Here is an 18,082-nt window from a genome sequence, read left to right on the forward strand (position 1 = left end):
TATGTCACTTTTATTATTTTTCTTTATACAAATACTTCAAGTTACTTGATTAACATTGTAGAAAATAAAGGTTGCTTTTCTGTGTTATTATGTTATTTCCTTTAGTTATACAATGTTTATCAGAATGCAAACATTTATAAAGCTATCTCTCTCTCTCTCTCTCTTTCTCTCTCTCATCGATTTTTCATTTCAATAGAAATTGTCAGACAATGTATAATATTGATTGACACACTCAGATAATATACAGATTACAACTATAGCAAACTTGTTAAACCACGTAATACCATTGTGGATTTTGTAAGCGATAATCACTAATTATCTTTTATGGTGTGAAGCGTTATTAATTATTCCAGCTTTAATATTTGTGTATACTTCTCTCTTTTTTATCTCTCAAATATATTTTATTTTTTATTACAAAACACAATATATTTTATTTTTTTTTTTAAATACACATTTTACTTTTTATATACATACATAATATATATTCTTTATTTTTCTTTAAAAAATGAGACAAAAGATATCGCGCATTTTTATTTCTGCTTAAATCATTTGCAATGTAAAATCCTGATATTATAAACTAAAATGTATTGTCATACGCGTATCTATAAAACGCTTAATTGACGTCAGTTATAAAGATATTTTTAACTTCTTGTTACAGCAACTGTTTAGAAAAAAAAAAAGAACAATATTTTTTTTCTCAAATTGTCATCGCTTTTATTACGTTTCTTTAAGATTATTTGTATTTTCCATTGGTCTGATATTGATATGTATATATAGCCGGTTCTTTTCTTTCTTTCTATGACATTACCATCTACTGACCTTAACTATCGATATTCCGACCTCTTGCAACGATAAGAAGGGGTTGCGATGGTATTTACGATAAGGTAGTTGTTCAGGGTTACGTGGGCGCCATGGACTGGTGGGTGTTGTGTATGCAGGTTTATTTTAAACTCATGTCATCACGCATTATTCGGTACGCCATGAGTCAATATCGACCTCCGCCTCGATCGTTCTCTTTATGCTCACTCATTTAGATATCCGTAAGAGATGAGTTGGGAGGAAATGATATATCGACGAGGAGATAGGGTAAATTATAATAGGGCAATTTATTTGAATATATTATCATAAATTTCATGGTCGCAAAATTAATTTTGCAAAATTATCCAATAGCCCTCCTATGCATAGCTATTATAGTTGTGAGAATTGTTTATACATACATTATAATTACGCGATTAATTATAACATGCAATTTATCGTCGTATTATTTTATCATTTTTCGATTACGTTGTACTGTTAATTATATATGCATATATGTACATACTATGCAGATATGCATTATCTATTCGCCGATCAATTTATTATGTACAGTCAGAAATAGTAGGATGCCGAATACATCTCAAAAGCTTAAATTAATAATAATATCAATAACATATAAATTTTGCACATAACACAATACTTAAGAATTATTTATATATCAGTGGTTTGTATGCAATTCAAGTTTCTATGTCGAATGCACAATCAGATGCGTATGTTACGGATGTGTCAACGACAATATGTCAACTATACACGATTTCATTTGTAAATGAGATCAATAATAATATTGTGTACCTGCCCTCTAACACGTGCTACGAATCAAAATTATAGTTGCGGCTTCAATTAGTTGACGAAATTCAAGCAACATGTCCCGCAGCAATCCCGTCTGTTGAAATTGTTATCGACCCTATCGTCAACCCCTTTAGTGAATTCTGATACATGTGGGAACGCGCCGGAAGCACTCTTATCGGAAATATAATAAAGCGCGTCGAATATTAATCTTCACGTTTCGTTAATAAGATATGTTGGTCAAGGGTGTCATTTCGAATCATGATTCATTGACGTTCTCGTATTCCCAACACCAACTGAAATGCTGATTATGCGGCATTATGTATACGCGTCAATTTGCCTTCATTTGCATTAGACGTTGTGAGTTTTCCTAGGAAGTTCTCTCTTTTTCTCTCTCCTTCTCTGTACTGTACGTACACACACACACACACACCCACACACAATTTTGCGTGAAATGCGTCATTACATCTACGCACCCTCGGGAAATGCAAAACGTTATTAAAAATGACGGAGAGTCGTCGGAAATAATTTGCATACTTTTTATTTCGACGGTAAAAATTTTCGAAGCGTCATTTGGGGTCATTTTTCCTATCCTAGTCGCTAGTGAAGCACGTAGCTCCTTTTATGCTTTCGTATGTTACTTGGCATTTTCCTTAAGTATACTGATTATCTTAGAATGCATTTTCCCTCCAGTATATTCCAGGCTGTTCCTTAGAATGCGTTTTCGTTTAGCTATAGATCTTTTTATTCGAATGCATATTTTTTATTAATGACGCTTTAAAACGAATAAAAAATTATGAAGACTTTTTTGTTTTTATTTTGATAATGTATAATATAGAAGAATTTTTATTCAATTTTAAATCGAGAGAAAGAGAGAGAAAGAGAAAGAGAGAGAGAGAGAGAGAGAGAGAGAGAGAGAGAGAGAGATTTTAGATTAACAAATTATTTGTAATAATTTATGTTGAAACTTAAATATCAAGATATTTGAGAAGATTAAAAAACTAAATAATGACATTTTTGATATAATGTTAAAATAATTAATACTGGTTGTAAAACAAAATTGCACTGCATTTTTTAAATTTGGGCTAGAATATATCAATCAATTTATATTCCTACCTTTTATAAGTTTAAAATCGAATGATTGTACCTCTTAATAATTAGTCCACTTTAAGCAATAGAGTATTGTTTGACGCAATATGGTAAATAGTATGCGTAAGATATCAATCTCAAGTTTTACCCGAAATGTTTTTATCTTTCTAGAGAGGAAGTGCAGGAGCATACAGTAAGATGGAATGCGAAGTTCGAGTTTTTATGCAAGATGAGCGCCAATGCATCCACGGGCGTGCTCGATCCATGCATTTTAAGGATATCCGTGAGAAAGGTGAGAGCAAACTTACTTTCTGTTTGAGCTGAATAGATGAGCGACTTCGGGCTGGGAGTACAGCCTGAAAAGAGAGATATGGACTCTTCTCAACTTTTTTTATCTTCGCAAACATTTTACTTTTTATCCGCCTTCTTGTGATGCGCACAAAATATGACAGTGCAAGAACCGACGCGCTGCGAAAATATCATCTCATTTATTTGTGTGTTTTTTTATATATATAAAATTATATTAAAATGAAACGTTATGTGTATACAAAGAGAGATGAGAACTTTGAATATTTGAATAATTCCATTACTTCGCTAATTCAAACGAATGTGAAATTCTCGATTTGAAGTATTCAAATAAAAAAATATTTGAATTTATGTATTAGAGTGTGTGTATTTTTCAGAATTAATTTGAATTGTGAAGCACTTTTATTCAGAAGTACCGTGTTTGTTTTATAACAAAAATGTTTTTGAAAAAGTAATTAAACGTCACTCGTTTTCATTAATTTCTTTTACACCGCAGGAATTGAAAGGGGGCAGATCCTTTCAGAAATTGGGTTTCACCGATTTGAACCTGGCCGAATTCGCAGGAGCTGGTCTCTGCCGAAGAAGATGCCTTCTGGAAGGCTACGACGCGCGACATCGCCAGGATAATTCCATGTTGCGCGTAGCCATCAAGATGAATATGCTCTCCGGAGATATTCTATTTAAAGTGTAAGACGCAATTTGTCTATCTAAATCAACGGCTTAGCTAATATTTTTTTAAAAGGACATTACAAAAATTGATGCTTTAGAGAGATCTTTGAAGACTTTATAACATATATTCGCAATCTTATTTCTATACTTTTATAAATATTGTCATTACATTTTAAATAATGGTAAGCAGATTTAAATTACAAAACTCTTTAAATGATTTTTTGTAATCAGCTGATGATCCAGTAAGTTGATATTTAAAATTTTTTTTTCACATATCTTCTGTCTCTACTTTTTTTTCTTTTTTACTGCGCGAATTGTACGTTTCTATGCTTTAGTTACTTCTGTTGTAACAATAAGCACGCATTTGATTCGAAAATTTCTTTTACCTCGTTGTACAGAATCCTTTTGGTTAACCGATCGATTATTATATCTCCTAGCCCTTCCCCGTCGTTAAAACAGACGCAGCTGGCAGTGCCCGGGGGGCAAGGTGTACCTGGTGTTACTGGTGAGGAGGTGACAGGATCCGAAAGATGCACTAATCGGGAAGATTATGTGTCTACCGGCTCGCTGGCGGGAAGTATAGCTAGCGCCAGTAGCGGTTTCGGTAGTCTTCCAAAAAAGAGGCCCGCACTCTTCACCTCCGGTACTTTATCCGTTTCTTTTTTATATTATCTGTATGCAAATTATTTACAAAATTTTGAATCATAATTGATACATGCAGAAGTACATTTATGTATAGCTTTGTAAATTGCTAAAGAGATTAAAAGATAAATTTCTGATATGAGAAATAAATTTTGAAAGAAAGAGAGAGAGAGAGAGAGAGAGAGAGAGAGAGAGAGAGAGAGAGAGAAAATCTTTTAAATAATTCGTATGTGATATAGAACTTCTTAGTGGAACGGAAACATACGACCCGATGACTCTCAGCGACATCGTACCTTCAGCAATTCCAGTAGAAGCTCTCGTGGAAGCGCATACGGAATCGGGTCACTCGCGCAACAGTAGCAACACCAGCCAACTTAGCAAAGGGTCTGGCTACGGTTCTTTGAACTCACATAGCCAACACAGCAGACAGAGCAGTAGCGGTGACAGTGGTCATATTAGGTAAGTTTTATCGCCCGTCTTCATAATGTATTCTCTTAAGAATAGTTTGAATATCTTAGCATTAAATCTGGCATACATTGAATAGAGTGATTCAGGAAGGTTTATATCCCAAGAGAAGAAATTATATTTAAAAAAAAAATGTTGAGCATAATTAATAAGGATGTCCAGAGTCCTGCTTTTCATTAACTTTTATTTTTCATATCTAATTATGTTCAATTAAGATACGCGACGTTGCGTAGAAATTTAATTGGCAATCGAAATATCATAAGAAGATTATCGATACTTGCTACGCATTTTTTCTCTTTAATTTACTTATAAATTATTTGATTTTCTGACTGTTTCTGTGTAATAACAGCAATGTAAGCATGAATTAAAAATCAAAAAATCTGAAATACGAAAGAATATAACTGTTTCTTGCAAATAATTAAACAAATGATAAATATATTTATTCATAATTTTACTGCAACAAAACTAATAAACTTTCTTTAAAATATACATAACATGAAATGTTTGGCTTTATTAAGAAGATACTTGAGCTATAGCCATCACGCTATATCTTGCTTTAAATATTACAACTTTTATCTTGACTCGAGAAAAATATCCTATCTTTGATTTCTTCAATGACATCAATTTTTTATATGCGATTTGATGAATAAAACTTGCTTGTTAGCACCTTTTTGGATAACTAACTTTATGCTTCAGTTAATAATAACATGTTGAATCGTATCTAATGACATGAATAATCTGACAAATCACTAACCAAGAGAGCGGATCAATGATGCGAGAAAATCTGTTTTTGCTCCAGCCTCAAGCAGCTTCCTCATTCTCAGTCTCTCGATTCTAACTACGAAACTCTGGACTCTCTATGTTTTTTTTACTTTACGTATGTCTTCCTTTTTCTTTATCTATCTATCTCTTATGTATTTGAGTTTATGATTTTTGCATGCTTGTACATTTGTGTTTGTGATCTTTATAGGTCACCCTCCTGGCCGGTATGGGCACCACGAATCCCCAACTCCTCCTTCCAAAACACGTCCGCACAACCGATCGACTGTCGACCCGACTCCTATATCGAATCCTTGCCATCGTACCCATCTTCCTTGTCGCACGTGGCATCCAGAACTCGATTCTGGTCAGCGTCGAGCCCTCTCTCCTCACGTAGCGGTTTAACAGATATGGAAAATGTGTCGTCGACAGCCGGCATTATCGCGAATAACGTTTATTCGGTCGGAAAGCAGCAGCAGCAGCAGCCGCTTTACACCATCGGAAACGGTTTCTTGAACAACATGAGCAATTCGCGACCAAACGATTGTGACAACGACGCAAACGCAGACGTCCTAGTGGCACCCGGTATCTTCAGGATGCCCGACGTGCCGCGACACTCGCGTAAGAATTACGAGAGAAGCGGCTTCGAGACGCGTAACGAACGTAACGCAATGATGAGCTCGATCGCGAAGGAGAATGACCGGCAACAGAATAATGTCTTCCCAATCGCGAAGCCGAGAATCAGCGCCGCGGGCTGGCGCGGTATGTCCAAGACATGTGACTGCATCGAGAAGGGCAAAACGAGCCCGGTCTTACGACTGGTCGATCAAGCCAGAGCTGTATCCTCTCCCGATCCTCTCCATAGGCCCGACAATCAAAGAGCTCTGCTACGTCCCGCGATGACAGCTCAAACCCTCAGGTAGGTTTCATTTATCAGCGAGTTTTCAGTCAGGATTTCGCGATTCTTTTTCCGAGAGACAATCTCAACAGCGTCTCTCTTTCTCTTTCTGTTTCTTTCCTCTGGTCCTTCGGCGTCTTTGTCTATCCTCATTTTAAGATCCTCGTGACGATTTTACGTCCCGTATTTGACGTTATTTCGAATTATTAATTTTTTTTCTCAATCGCGAGATGAGATATTTCACAGAAAAGATTTCCGCGAATGTTTGTGACAATGCTTAAAGATGCGTTGTAATTTATTTCTTTGCATTAAATCGTCTCTATTCGAAGGTGAGGTCAGCTCACTTACAAATCGTTAACGACGATTGTATGTCCGGCATGCCAGAGTAATTGGCGATTCCGTCCTGACGAGCCAGCAGATGCTCGAAGCAACAATTCCTTCAGCGTTTCTCTTCCCTATGCAATACATTTTCTATCTTGAAAAAGTTACATTATTCCATATTTAGGTTACATTTAGTAAACTTGTTTTATCAGCCACTTGATTTTTCTTCTTTATTTGTGTATTTTTTAGTATCTAGTATAGTTTATTTCCGTTTGACTTTATTTAATTTTATTCAGAGAGTAGAATGCGATGTGTGTGTGTATGTGAGAGAGAGTTTGAAAAAAATAAATAATACTTCAATTAGAAAAAAAGTTTATTAACGCGTTCATTAAATGCTTGTTTATCATAACTTTTTTTACTTAAATCTATTGCAAGAAATTAATAACTAATATTATATCTGATTAATTTAATTTATTCGGAAATTATAATATACTTATCAGAAATAACGGTTCAACATGTCACAAAAAAAAAAAAAAAAAAAAAATAAAATATATATCAAATTCTAAACATATGCAGTAATAAAAATTGATGAATTGCCAGATATATTTGAATTTGTGTCTAATGTCGCTTAAGTATTTTCTATATTCTCTATTTTCATTATATAAAATGACTCATATTTCATCAACCACGAAAATAATGCTCAAGCATCTATCATTCCTGTGCCTTTGGTGTAAGCTAAATATATGCCGCATATTACATGGCGGTTCTCTAAATAAGGGAATTGTCTAGTGTTGCAATAAGGCGAAATGTGTATCTAGCGCATAGACAAGGAACGTGAGATCAAAGGATGAGTGTCATTGAAAAAGATGACTGTTATTCTTATCAATATAATATAAATATCGACTATATAATATATTTATATTATGTTAATAAAAATTTTCCATTATAATAATTTTTAATATTATCGATTTATTATCTCAGCTATCATGTTCTCGAAATTATAATGAGACTCATCCAAGCAAATCCTTAATTATTATGAAATCAAACCTATATATAAATAGATATTTTATAAAAATAAGAAAAATGGCAAAAAAATTAGAAGTTAATAATTGAAGAAATAGTAACAAATAATAAATTTTTCTCGATTTTTCTAAAAATTCTTTTATATACGATACTTCTTTTCGAGTTATTATGAAGATAAATAATGCAAAGATAGAATTGAGAATATATTTCAGTAAATAAATATGTAAAGTGTTACATGACTTATAATTGAAATAAATAACAACAGATTGTTATTCTTAATCGCGTTATCGATATTCGACCGTTCTAGTTAAGGATTGTCTATGCGCGTGCAAATAAAGGAGTGCTGAAAAAAGGCGTACGCGGCGGCTATGCTTCCAGTTTGGATGGCTTTGTGAATCCTTGCAGGGGTATTGGCGGAGGCCACCGAAAGTTGCTGGACGGGGCGGGGGGCAAGCTGGCTACGGTCGCCACCAGTCCAGCGGACTCCGAAGAGTCCTCATTAGGGGTACCGGAAGTCGCTCCATCGAACTTGCAGCATCGAAACAGCATTACCCCACCGTCAGTCCATGCTTTCGTCTTACGTATACCTTTTCCTCATGCATATATGTATCTCGCTTTTCATCTCCTATCGCAGAAATATAAAAGCTCTCTCATTCTTGTCTTATAAACAATGCTTAACATCATCCTGGCTTATAAACATTATTTTATCTTAACGATTGATGCATGTAAAGATAATTTTTACTTCCCCTCCCTCCAATATTATAAGAGTTTCAAACGATATAATATATATCTTGTTATAGTTTACTATATGAGATTGATGATATTAAGTCTTAGCATGATCATTATTTACGTAATTTATTAAGTTTAATTGTTACCAAATTACCAAATTATTAGCATATATGTATATTTATTTATTTATAACTATATTATAATTATATATGAGAAAAATTGAGACTAAAGATGAAATATTAAAATTAAGGTAGAGATCAAATACTGCAAGAAAAACAGAGAATTCACATGAATAATGTATTGTATTTACTTTCTCCAGTTTCACATATGTAAGTGTTGTAACTATACGTATCCATTTTATATAGACTGCCTTAAAAATACAATGAGCGAGTTTCAATCTCTGAATTATCATGTAAAATATTTCGCGCGAAAGAGACCGAAGCCAAATTATTTGTTTTAATTGCGTGTCGGAATGAAAGTGTGATGAAATGAGCCTTGAACTGACCATTCGAAATTTCTGAGAACGGACGGATCTTAATGAGACTTAAGTGCTCTCCACGCTCGTTGCGGACGAGCTTTAATGAACGAAATCTAATTTCACGCGCTTACAATGAGATGATTTACATTTTGCGGGGAGGGGAGGGGGGAGGGATAGTCATCGGATCATCGTTTGGTGATGAAAACCATACGCATGTCAACGTGCTTTCCTCGAAAAGACGTTGGTTCTGCCACGTATATCTTGGCAGAGATGATTATTTGTATTGATGTCTGCGAACTTCTTGCTCGTTACCACAATTAATTTGAAAAATTTCTGCTTGTATGACTTATAGCATGTTAGAGACGCACGCACGAGACGCATGCTTGTTACACATGAAACGCGCGATTCTTCCATAAAAATTCGTCCAACTTATATTTTTATGCATCACACACGCATTCCTCCAACTTCGTATTTAATAGAAATAATACAGTATTGTGAATTCATTCGAATACTTCATGTTTATGTAAATTGTTTCGTTATTTTTATTTGTGTTAAATAATCTTGATGATGGAATTTGTTTAAAATCAATTTGGAGATTAATTTTCTTTAATAAGATAATTTTTTACCTGTAAACACAAGAGAGCAAAATTCTAAAACATTTCCGACGCATTTAGCTTTTATTTTCAGAAATACAATAAATAGAAATGAAAATCAATTCTCAATAAAATTTAAATAGAAAGTTTTTGCTTTTATTTTGTTTGTTTACTCTCAATATTGTCAATACAAAAGATATTTAATATTGCAAATTAAGAAATTGCGGCAAGTAATTATTCCATTTATCAATAAGTCTCGTAAATTTTGCCTTAAATTTAAAGCCTTATATTTATAAATACATATATTTATAAATTATTTTAAATTACATGTTACATTTGAATCGATTAAATTAATCTCAAATTAATTTGCCAATCATTGTATGCTTTTGCTTTTATCCTCGGAGAGGATAAACTTTTTCCATAGCATATCGATAATCTTCTTTTTCTTCTTTCGCTAAGAAAATAATTCTATTAGTTTTATCTCTTGCTCTAATTATATTGAGTTAGCACTTAATGCGTTTAAGATAATCGTCTCTTTTGCTCTTCCTCTCTGCAATCTCTTTCTTTCGTTTAAGTGACAATCTTTCTTCCGACTTTTAATCGTCTTGACCGTCACCCGCGTGAATTGTCTCCCTTATATATAAATTAACTTTGATTATCCCCTCACTCGACAAAGACGCATTTATCTTTTTGTACGTTTATCGGACACTCATGTTGCACCGTGGTGTTTTCCATTCGACCTTATCGAATGAACGCGTTGTGCACGCGATATGCACACTCGGCGAACATTCACCTCTTTAATCAGACAGATCCTCCGAGCACATTGGCATGGAATCTGCCATTTGTATTAACACTTTTTAATTTTTAAATATGTTTAAACTATGTAATTACTTGTATTTCTGACATGTTATATTTATTGTCTGTGTAAATGTAACTGTATAACATTTACAATTAGTACGGAGAAATCAGCACGATAAAATTGAAGAAACACGTGTTAGATTGAAACTTTATATCTTTGAAATATACTGTTTATGTTGCGTGTTTATATTACTCTAAATGAATTTACTCAAATTAGGAACTCGACGACGAGGAAAGGAATGATCTCAAACCTTACTTTTGCACAAGTTTTGATGGATCATTAAGCGTGTAGTAAGTCTGTAATTACAGCTAATTTCTACTGTGTTAGCCGGTACAGTCACAAAGAAACTAATTAATTTCGGTGTAACGAAAGATTCAAGCTTCTTCCCAAATGTACGTGTCAATTTTTTATAATCTACATGAACAATGAGAGGAAAGTAAAATTAATTGTTATAAAGCCCGTATCTTTCTTATTGTTAGATTCATGTAACTTAGCTTTCTGATTTCACCGAATAATAATGTAATGTTGGTATTTTATTTCTGCTTTCCATGCCAAAGTGCTCGTGATTTAACATGAGAAGATGTTACCAAGAGAAATGTGAAGATAATTTGTTGGGATAATCGCGATAATTATTCGCAGAAATCCTTCCGGCGGTTCGGGTCTCAGCGAAACTGGATCCCTAGATCGTGCTAAGGCTGCGCTGGAACGTAGGAAAAAGGCGGAGGATGGTACTAGTAATCCTATCCTCTGTAGAGTTGAAGTCACCAGGCCGAATCCTGACTCTCTCATCGACGAACTGCTTAAAGCAACGAATCTGGAGCAGACGGATCTTGAAAGTTCCGAGAGTACGTATTCTCTTTGTCACATTTTTCTATCAATTCGTTAATAGATAAATCGATCAAAGAATTACACTTGTAAAGGATAGATCGAAAGTTTTTTGTTTTATTTTCTTCTACTATTCTATTCATTTATATTGAAAAATAAGATAATCACTAAATATAAAGTGATAATTTAATTGATTATTTTTATATCACATAAGTGTCAGTAGACGATACTTTAGTTCCATGTACATGATTCCAGAGATTTTCAAGATTATAAAGTAAATGTTCTAATTAATTAAAAAAAATTTATCTTTTACAGCAACTGGTCTTCAACTCTTTATCGCGAAAGACGGCACGGCCGCACTTGGCAGTCATGAAGTAAAGAGTCAAATGCCTGCCGGTGGGTTCAAGCAGGTGGTGATGGAGGAGAACAACAGGTAACACGAAGCCATCACCACGAGACGGCAATATCCAAGACAAACTAGCGCCACATTCTCGTTGGCCCTGGTGCCGGAGCTCGTCTACGAGGCCTACGAGCCGCGGTAGTCATAAGGGAGAGGACGACGATGTCGACGACGGACAGAAGATTGTCAACTCAGAAGAAGCAGTCAAATGTGACCATATTCTCAAGATTGTGCCGGATTATTCTCTTATTAGATTGTTAAACTTATTACAAAAAAAAAAAAAAAAAGAAAAAAAAAGAAAAAACGCTTCGACAAATTTTCAGAAATCAAACTGATATCCCTTCGTAGCTGTGATCATTCGATTACATCGTACGAAATTCATTGTATGCATTCGCAGAACTGACATTAACGCTATTCATCTCGTGAGCGCACGTGAATTGTGCGAACCGTGAATAATAATTTACGAGTTATCGTTATATGCGTTTCAATATTCGGCCGGCTCGAAAAAACAAAACATATAAGGATTTCGAATTTTTCAGAATCCCGGGTAACGAATGAAACCTGTACGCACAATGCTTGCAGCGAACGATCCGTAACATTGTGCGTACGAAGCAATTAAAGACGATAACAAACAATATCTGTTTGTAATATCGAGCGAAATAGACGCGTGTTTTCGAAACTAATTCAAAGACAAATACATATACATATTTTCTTCCTTGTGAAACAAAGCACAATGATCCTCGTCAAGCGTGCTCCACGCTTGACAGGAGCGTTAGTCAATAAAAATTTAACTAAGAGGGAGTTACAGTGTAATAAAAGACTATAGTTATAAAAAAATAAGAAATAACAATAGGCTAAACACGGTCAAGGTCCGACGAAACTTTGCAGTGGGAAATAACATCTATAGGCAAGACTTAAGCGCCAACTTCATTTATCTATCTATCTATAGCTATACGACGATGATATCTTGTCATGTGTGTAACGTGTCTGGTGTAAAGCTAGAGAGATAAGCATAAAAAAAGTATTAAATTGAGAGATTATCTATATCGTTACATTTCGTATAGTTACATTTTTATATGTAAAAGTATTCTTAACGACATTTCCAACAATATTAGCCAAATGAATAGTCAAGTTTTATTAATGTTTCTTTTGAGAATTAACATTTTACAATTTCTGTGTATTAAAAATTTATTTTTGCAATGTATAGTATATATTTTTTTATCTTTTCTGATTATATTTTTTCTGCTGCACTCTTTCATTATTTACAAAATTATTGCGTGTAATTAATTAATTAAAAGATTCGAGTTGAAAAACGAAACTAATTGAATAGGATTGGAATAAACTAATTAGTCAGTTAAAAGAATAATGTAAATTTATAATTTGTTAGAGGTAATTACGTAATATATATATATATATATATATATATATATATATATATATATATATATATATATTTGTGGAACTACAATCTTTGATATATTGCTTTGAAATATTTTTGCTTTGAGAAAATAGGGGGCACAGTGTTATTCTTCCTGAGTAATGGATTTTAGTAGATTTCTAAACTTTAGGCGCGATTCTCCGGTGAAAATTAACTTCGAGACGTTTATCTGTGTGATGTAAATGTTCCACGACTGAATATATTTTACGTACCGTTATTTTATTATCGTGCTCGACGAAGGATATGGATCTCCGTTTCGTCGAACCTTCTCCAAAGGCCCAGTGAATTTTTCGATTAGCGTGTGACCGGCTCTACCCGGTAGAGTAATCTGTATATATAGTCGTAGTAACTGTTATGTAGCTAAATGGCTGGTGTTGTATACATGCATTCTCTCCATACTCGAATAATCTATAAGTGCTACTGTATATTGTGCTGATGTATCAAAAAGTATGCAAAACACGTATGTTGTGTATGTATGCGTGCGTGTATGTTTACGTATGGAGGTGTATCTCTTTTGAGAGAGTTTTTCGTATGTCTTATGAAAAAGAAAGGATTATTATGAAATGTCTGAATTGGTTTAGAATTGGTTTAGTAGAATAGCGCGTACTTCCAGCACTCGCAAAGTCCGTTTCGCAAATTAGTTTCGGTCCTTGCAGTTCGTCACAGAGAGAGAAAGAGAGAGAGAGAAAGAATATAATGCAAAGATGAAATTGTATGCACAAACGCTTCTTCAAAACGCTCCGAAGCCATTTGCCGATACGGCCATTTACCTTCTCGGTTCCGATCTTGAACACACTTAAACGGGTAGCGAGCGACTTCCTGCCGAGAATTTCCAAAATGTTTCCCATCAGGTTCAAATGTCAAGATCGAATTCGTTAATTGCGCCAGTCTCGGAGAGACTGTAGAAGCAATGATATTTGTCGGATTATCCGGCGACAGATTCGTGTATCCGCTCATAAGTCACATGTTTGATAAAATGAGCAACCATTACACGCTGTAATGGTGCTGTTTTTCTTATAGATAGATCGATACGTTCCTTCCCGCTGCTGCGTTTTCTCTTCTTTTTACGCGTTTCTTCTTATAAATAATATCTGAGTGCCGTTCGATATCACTTTCGATTTTATATGATCACGACTATATCACGTCACTTGCGAGTTCCGTCGCAAAAGTGACTTGAGAGTTTCTACTGCTCTGGTGGAATCTAATTTGATCTTGTATATTTTGTAAAAGGACAGAAAAGTTTTTTATTTTTTAAAAATATGAATGAAAGAATCATAGTATAATTTTTATTATTAATATATCTCAAATTTATTATTTTTATTATTTAATTTTGGTCAATATATTTTCATGTTTTTCTTTTTAATAGAAATAATTTACATACGAAATTGTCAAATCGTTAACTTAAAGTACTACCTATATATAAGGTGGTCACTCTCAATAATCATTGCAATAAAGATTGATTCCACCACGTAGTAGCTGCATTATCCATATTCAATCATAGTGATTGCGAGTTAAAATCCGAGTCGATCCGCAAGCTTCCTTATGGACGCGCTACTTTTTCATTCGATATATGCCGTATAGAGCCTTTTATTTATAAGATACACGCGAGATACCGGGGGTTTACGGTTTCTCCGTGCGCGTTGCATTCGCCGATTGACGTTAATTAATTTATCGAGCGGAATTTCTCTCGCGAAGGAGCGACTTCGCATGCGAATTTTCCTCCTGAGTGAGAGACACTATATTCCTCATTTTTGTACGTCACTACGTTAAGACAAGGAGCATAGGTAGGGTATCTTTCTTTTGATATTGCCACTTCGGTGAGAGAGACGAAGATTATCGCGATAATGATTACGCGACCGCAAATAGAATGGCGATGTACGAAAAAAATTCGTATCCCGCTCTTGTTTGCCGAAAACTGATGATTCGCAGAAAGCACTGATCGGAGATCGTTCATTTCATTCGCTCGGCAGATATTAATGTTGTGATATTTTACACGATATTGTAATAATAGATATCGTTATTATCTGTATTATTATCGATATATATTGTATTATAACAAAAATAATTTACTTTTATTTTAGAGACGGCCGCATCACACATACACACACACACACACACATAAAAGTCAGCGGTTGTGCTTCCGCGGATCGCGTGCAAGGCCGTCTTCCCTGATTTACAATTGTTGATATTTCATCTAATCTTTATTTTGTGAGATGAATACGAAACTTCCATGTGCTGATAATAACATTCTGAAAACAACACAATTGTTTCCTTATTGAAGAACCTTCTTTCACATTTGAGAATGTGCATATATATATATAAATTTACATTAAAACATTATTTTTTATTTTTTACGAGAAAAACAAATATATATCATCGATATTCTGTTGAATTTTTTAATTTTCAGTTTATTGTCGACTTGTTGATAAAATTCAAAGATAAATTTTACAATTAATAAGCAATAATTATGTATTCCATTCATTAAATTAAATTTAATACTTATATTTATACATTATGCAAGTTACATAAATAATGAAATTGTTAATTAAAAGAGAATCCTCTCTAAAAGAATTGACTGTGATTTTTTTATGTGATTCTCTTTTATATATATATATATATATATATATATATATATATATATATATATATATTCTTATGGGAAATTTGGCATATGTTTATATGCAAATGCATGCGAATAAAAGAATTAATGCTCGATATTAATATTTATATTTTGCATCGCGAACAATTCACACCTAAACGCATAATAAATTTGTCGACTGTTCTCGCAGCAAATCAATTCTGGCCAGAAAAAAAGAGTTTGGCCATTGAATTTGAAGAAGCGTTTTCTTCGAATTATATGGGCTAGAAGTAAAGAAAAACTTTTTTTTTTTTTTCTTTTTTTTGCAAAACTGCAAACTTGTCCGAACTGCCGGTTGGAGAAGACAAAATTTGCGTCTGTGAATACTTTCTTATTATTTTTATGTGAACACGCAATCAAATGGAAGAACGATGGCCTCCAACTAGAAACAGTCATTACACTTTCTCTGCTGTATAGACACAGATCTATACGTTGACGTAATATATCCGTTAAAGATACCGGTGCACGCGCTTTATTATGCGCAGTATTATGCGAACGCGCTTTCACGATGTAATTTTCGCCATTGCATTTGCAACCCGGGATGAATAGATGCGATTTAATTATCTTGAGTAAACGCGAGCTTGGTTAAGATTTTCGGTGAAAGGCACTCGCTACAGAAACAGTTAAACTTCTCTAAACAATTCTCACGTGAAATTTATTATTATTATTGTGAGAGACTCTTATTAATTTGACATTGTACGTGGAAACAATTTTGTATATTTACGCATCGTACATTTATACATCTGCGCAACACAAATAAATAAGTATTTTTTTACATAACTCGCGTCATTACATGCGCACAATTTAGCTATATATTAATATGTACTTAATACTTGACGTTAATAAATGGTAATAGCCTCGTATTCCAACAGCCAAAAATGAAAAGGTCATTTCAATTTATTATATTGTTGATATACGAACCTTTTGAATATAATTCGAAAAGTAAAAAACGAACAGTGAACACATTATTCATGCGTCACCAAATTTTAAATGTCATTTTTAAATTTACAATACTGTCTTTTATTTTGTCGAATAAATATCTTATCTATGTGATATTATAACAAAAAAAATAATGCAGAAATTATTCAGAGTTTGATGTATTTTTACAAGACTAAGAAGGAGGGTGGCGGGGAAGAAATATTTAATACTATCGATTATAAATAGAATGCGGAAGTTTATAAAGTTTCCGCAAATTATGTGTGCTCGAAATACGTGTATGTAAAACTATTTTACTGACGACGTCAATAATAAACAGCATACGGAAGGTTTTGTTTAAATGGGACGAGACGATGCATGCGGAAACAATTTGCGCGTGGATCGCATCAACGTGCATCTCGACATCTTCTGACTAGAAAAGCTCATTGTGAAATCTCACGAACTTCCGGGTCCTAATTACAAAGTATCTAGAAACTCAGAAACAACTCGTACAACCATCTGACGGATGTTCTATTATGAAAAAGCAAGCTATTAGAAATAAATTCTGTAATATTCGAACAACAGTTCGTCTACAGATGAAAATTCTATAAAATGGTATAAAAGGCTCGTTATATTAAAAAATTACAACTAAACTGATAGGTTAATACGAGCAAGACAAGGATGACTTATTAAATAATTATAAATGTATAATTAAATCAAAAAGCTTCTTGTGAAAATTCAAATATATCTAAATAATGAATAAAATATATAAACAAATAATACATATAGTATATTCTGATTATATGTATATATATGTGCGATATTGTTTTTCTTAAATAGAATATAACTTCGATTACAGATATTTACAATTTTTTGTGTGTAAAACGCATTTCCGTGCAATAATGAATGTATCGTATTTATTCAACTCTTCCTCTTCAATTCTAACTATACTAGACTGCAAGTCACGTTACTTGCACTTTTCGAAGGATACAACGTGGCTCCATTCTGATGCAAACAATTTAAATTACATAATTATAAATAAATTCAGTTTTTTTATTTCTTCTAAAATTGAAATAAAAAACTTTTTACCTTTTAACGTATTGGGTAACAATATTATTCATTTTTTATTAATATTTATTCAAATTCTAATAATAAATATTGTATTTTTTAAAAATATATTAGACATTTATCTTAAAAAAATATTTTAATAATAATCTCTTTATGGCAAATTTATAGTCAGTTTATTATTTTACAATAAAAAAAATATTATTTCATAATAAGAAAAAAGGATATGACATTTCACTTTTTTTCTCAATTTTTTAATTCAACCATCCTTTTACATCAGTTTGACAAATCTTACACATTTTGTTATTCTCGACATATTGGTGACATATAGCAATGTAAATAAATTTGAAGAAGACTAAAAAAAACAA

General features: G+C 33.3%; 1 protein-coding gene across 4 annotated transcripts in view; it reads left to right on the forward strand.

Annotated features, from left to right (window-relative positions):
* The window catches only part of LOC140663375 (uncharacterized), a 66,677-nt gene extending 51,317 nt beyond the window's left edge, over positions 1 to 15,360 (forward strand). For 2 of the 4 annotated variants that reach the window (XM_072887471.1, XM_072887472.1), the window contains exons 3-11: positions 2,863 to 2,983; positions 3,494 to 3,684; positions 4,104 to 4,309; positions 4,548 to 4,767; positions 5,573 to 5,650; positions 5,744 to 6,451; positions 8,180 to 8,332; positions 11,073 to 11,278; positions 11,574 to 15,360. In XM_072887471.1, coding sequence (XP_072743572.1) covers positions 2,863 to 2,983; positions 3,494 to 3,684; positions 4,104 to 4,309; positions 4,548 to 4,767; positions 5,573 to 5,650; positions 5,744 to 6,451; positions 8,180 to 8,332; positions 11,073 to 11,278; positions 11,574 to 11,695 — 2,005 coding nt within the window. In that variant the 3' untranslated portion in view covers positions 11,696 to 15,360. The remainder of the gene's footprint in view (positions 1 to 2,862; positions 2,984 to 3,493; positions 3,685 to 4,103; positions 4,310 to 4,547; positions 4,768 to 5,572; positions 5,651 to 5,743; positions 6,452 to 8,179; positions 8,333 to 11,072; positions 11,279 to 11,573) is intronic. The other 2 variants (XM_072887473.1, XM_072887474.1) reach the window with 2 other exon arrangements.
* The last annotated feature ends 2,722 nt before the right edge of the window (positions 15,361 to 18,082 follow it).

The sequence above is a fragment of the Anoplolepis gracilipes genome, chromosome 3 (genome assembly GCF_047496725.1).
Source record: "Anoplolepis gracilipes chromosome 3, ASM4749672v1, whole genome shotgun sequence".
Lineage (NCBI taxonomy): Eukaryota > Metazoa > Arthropoda > Insecta > Hymenoptera > Formicidae > Anoplolepis > Anoplolepis gracilipes.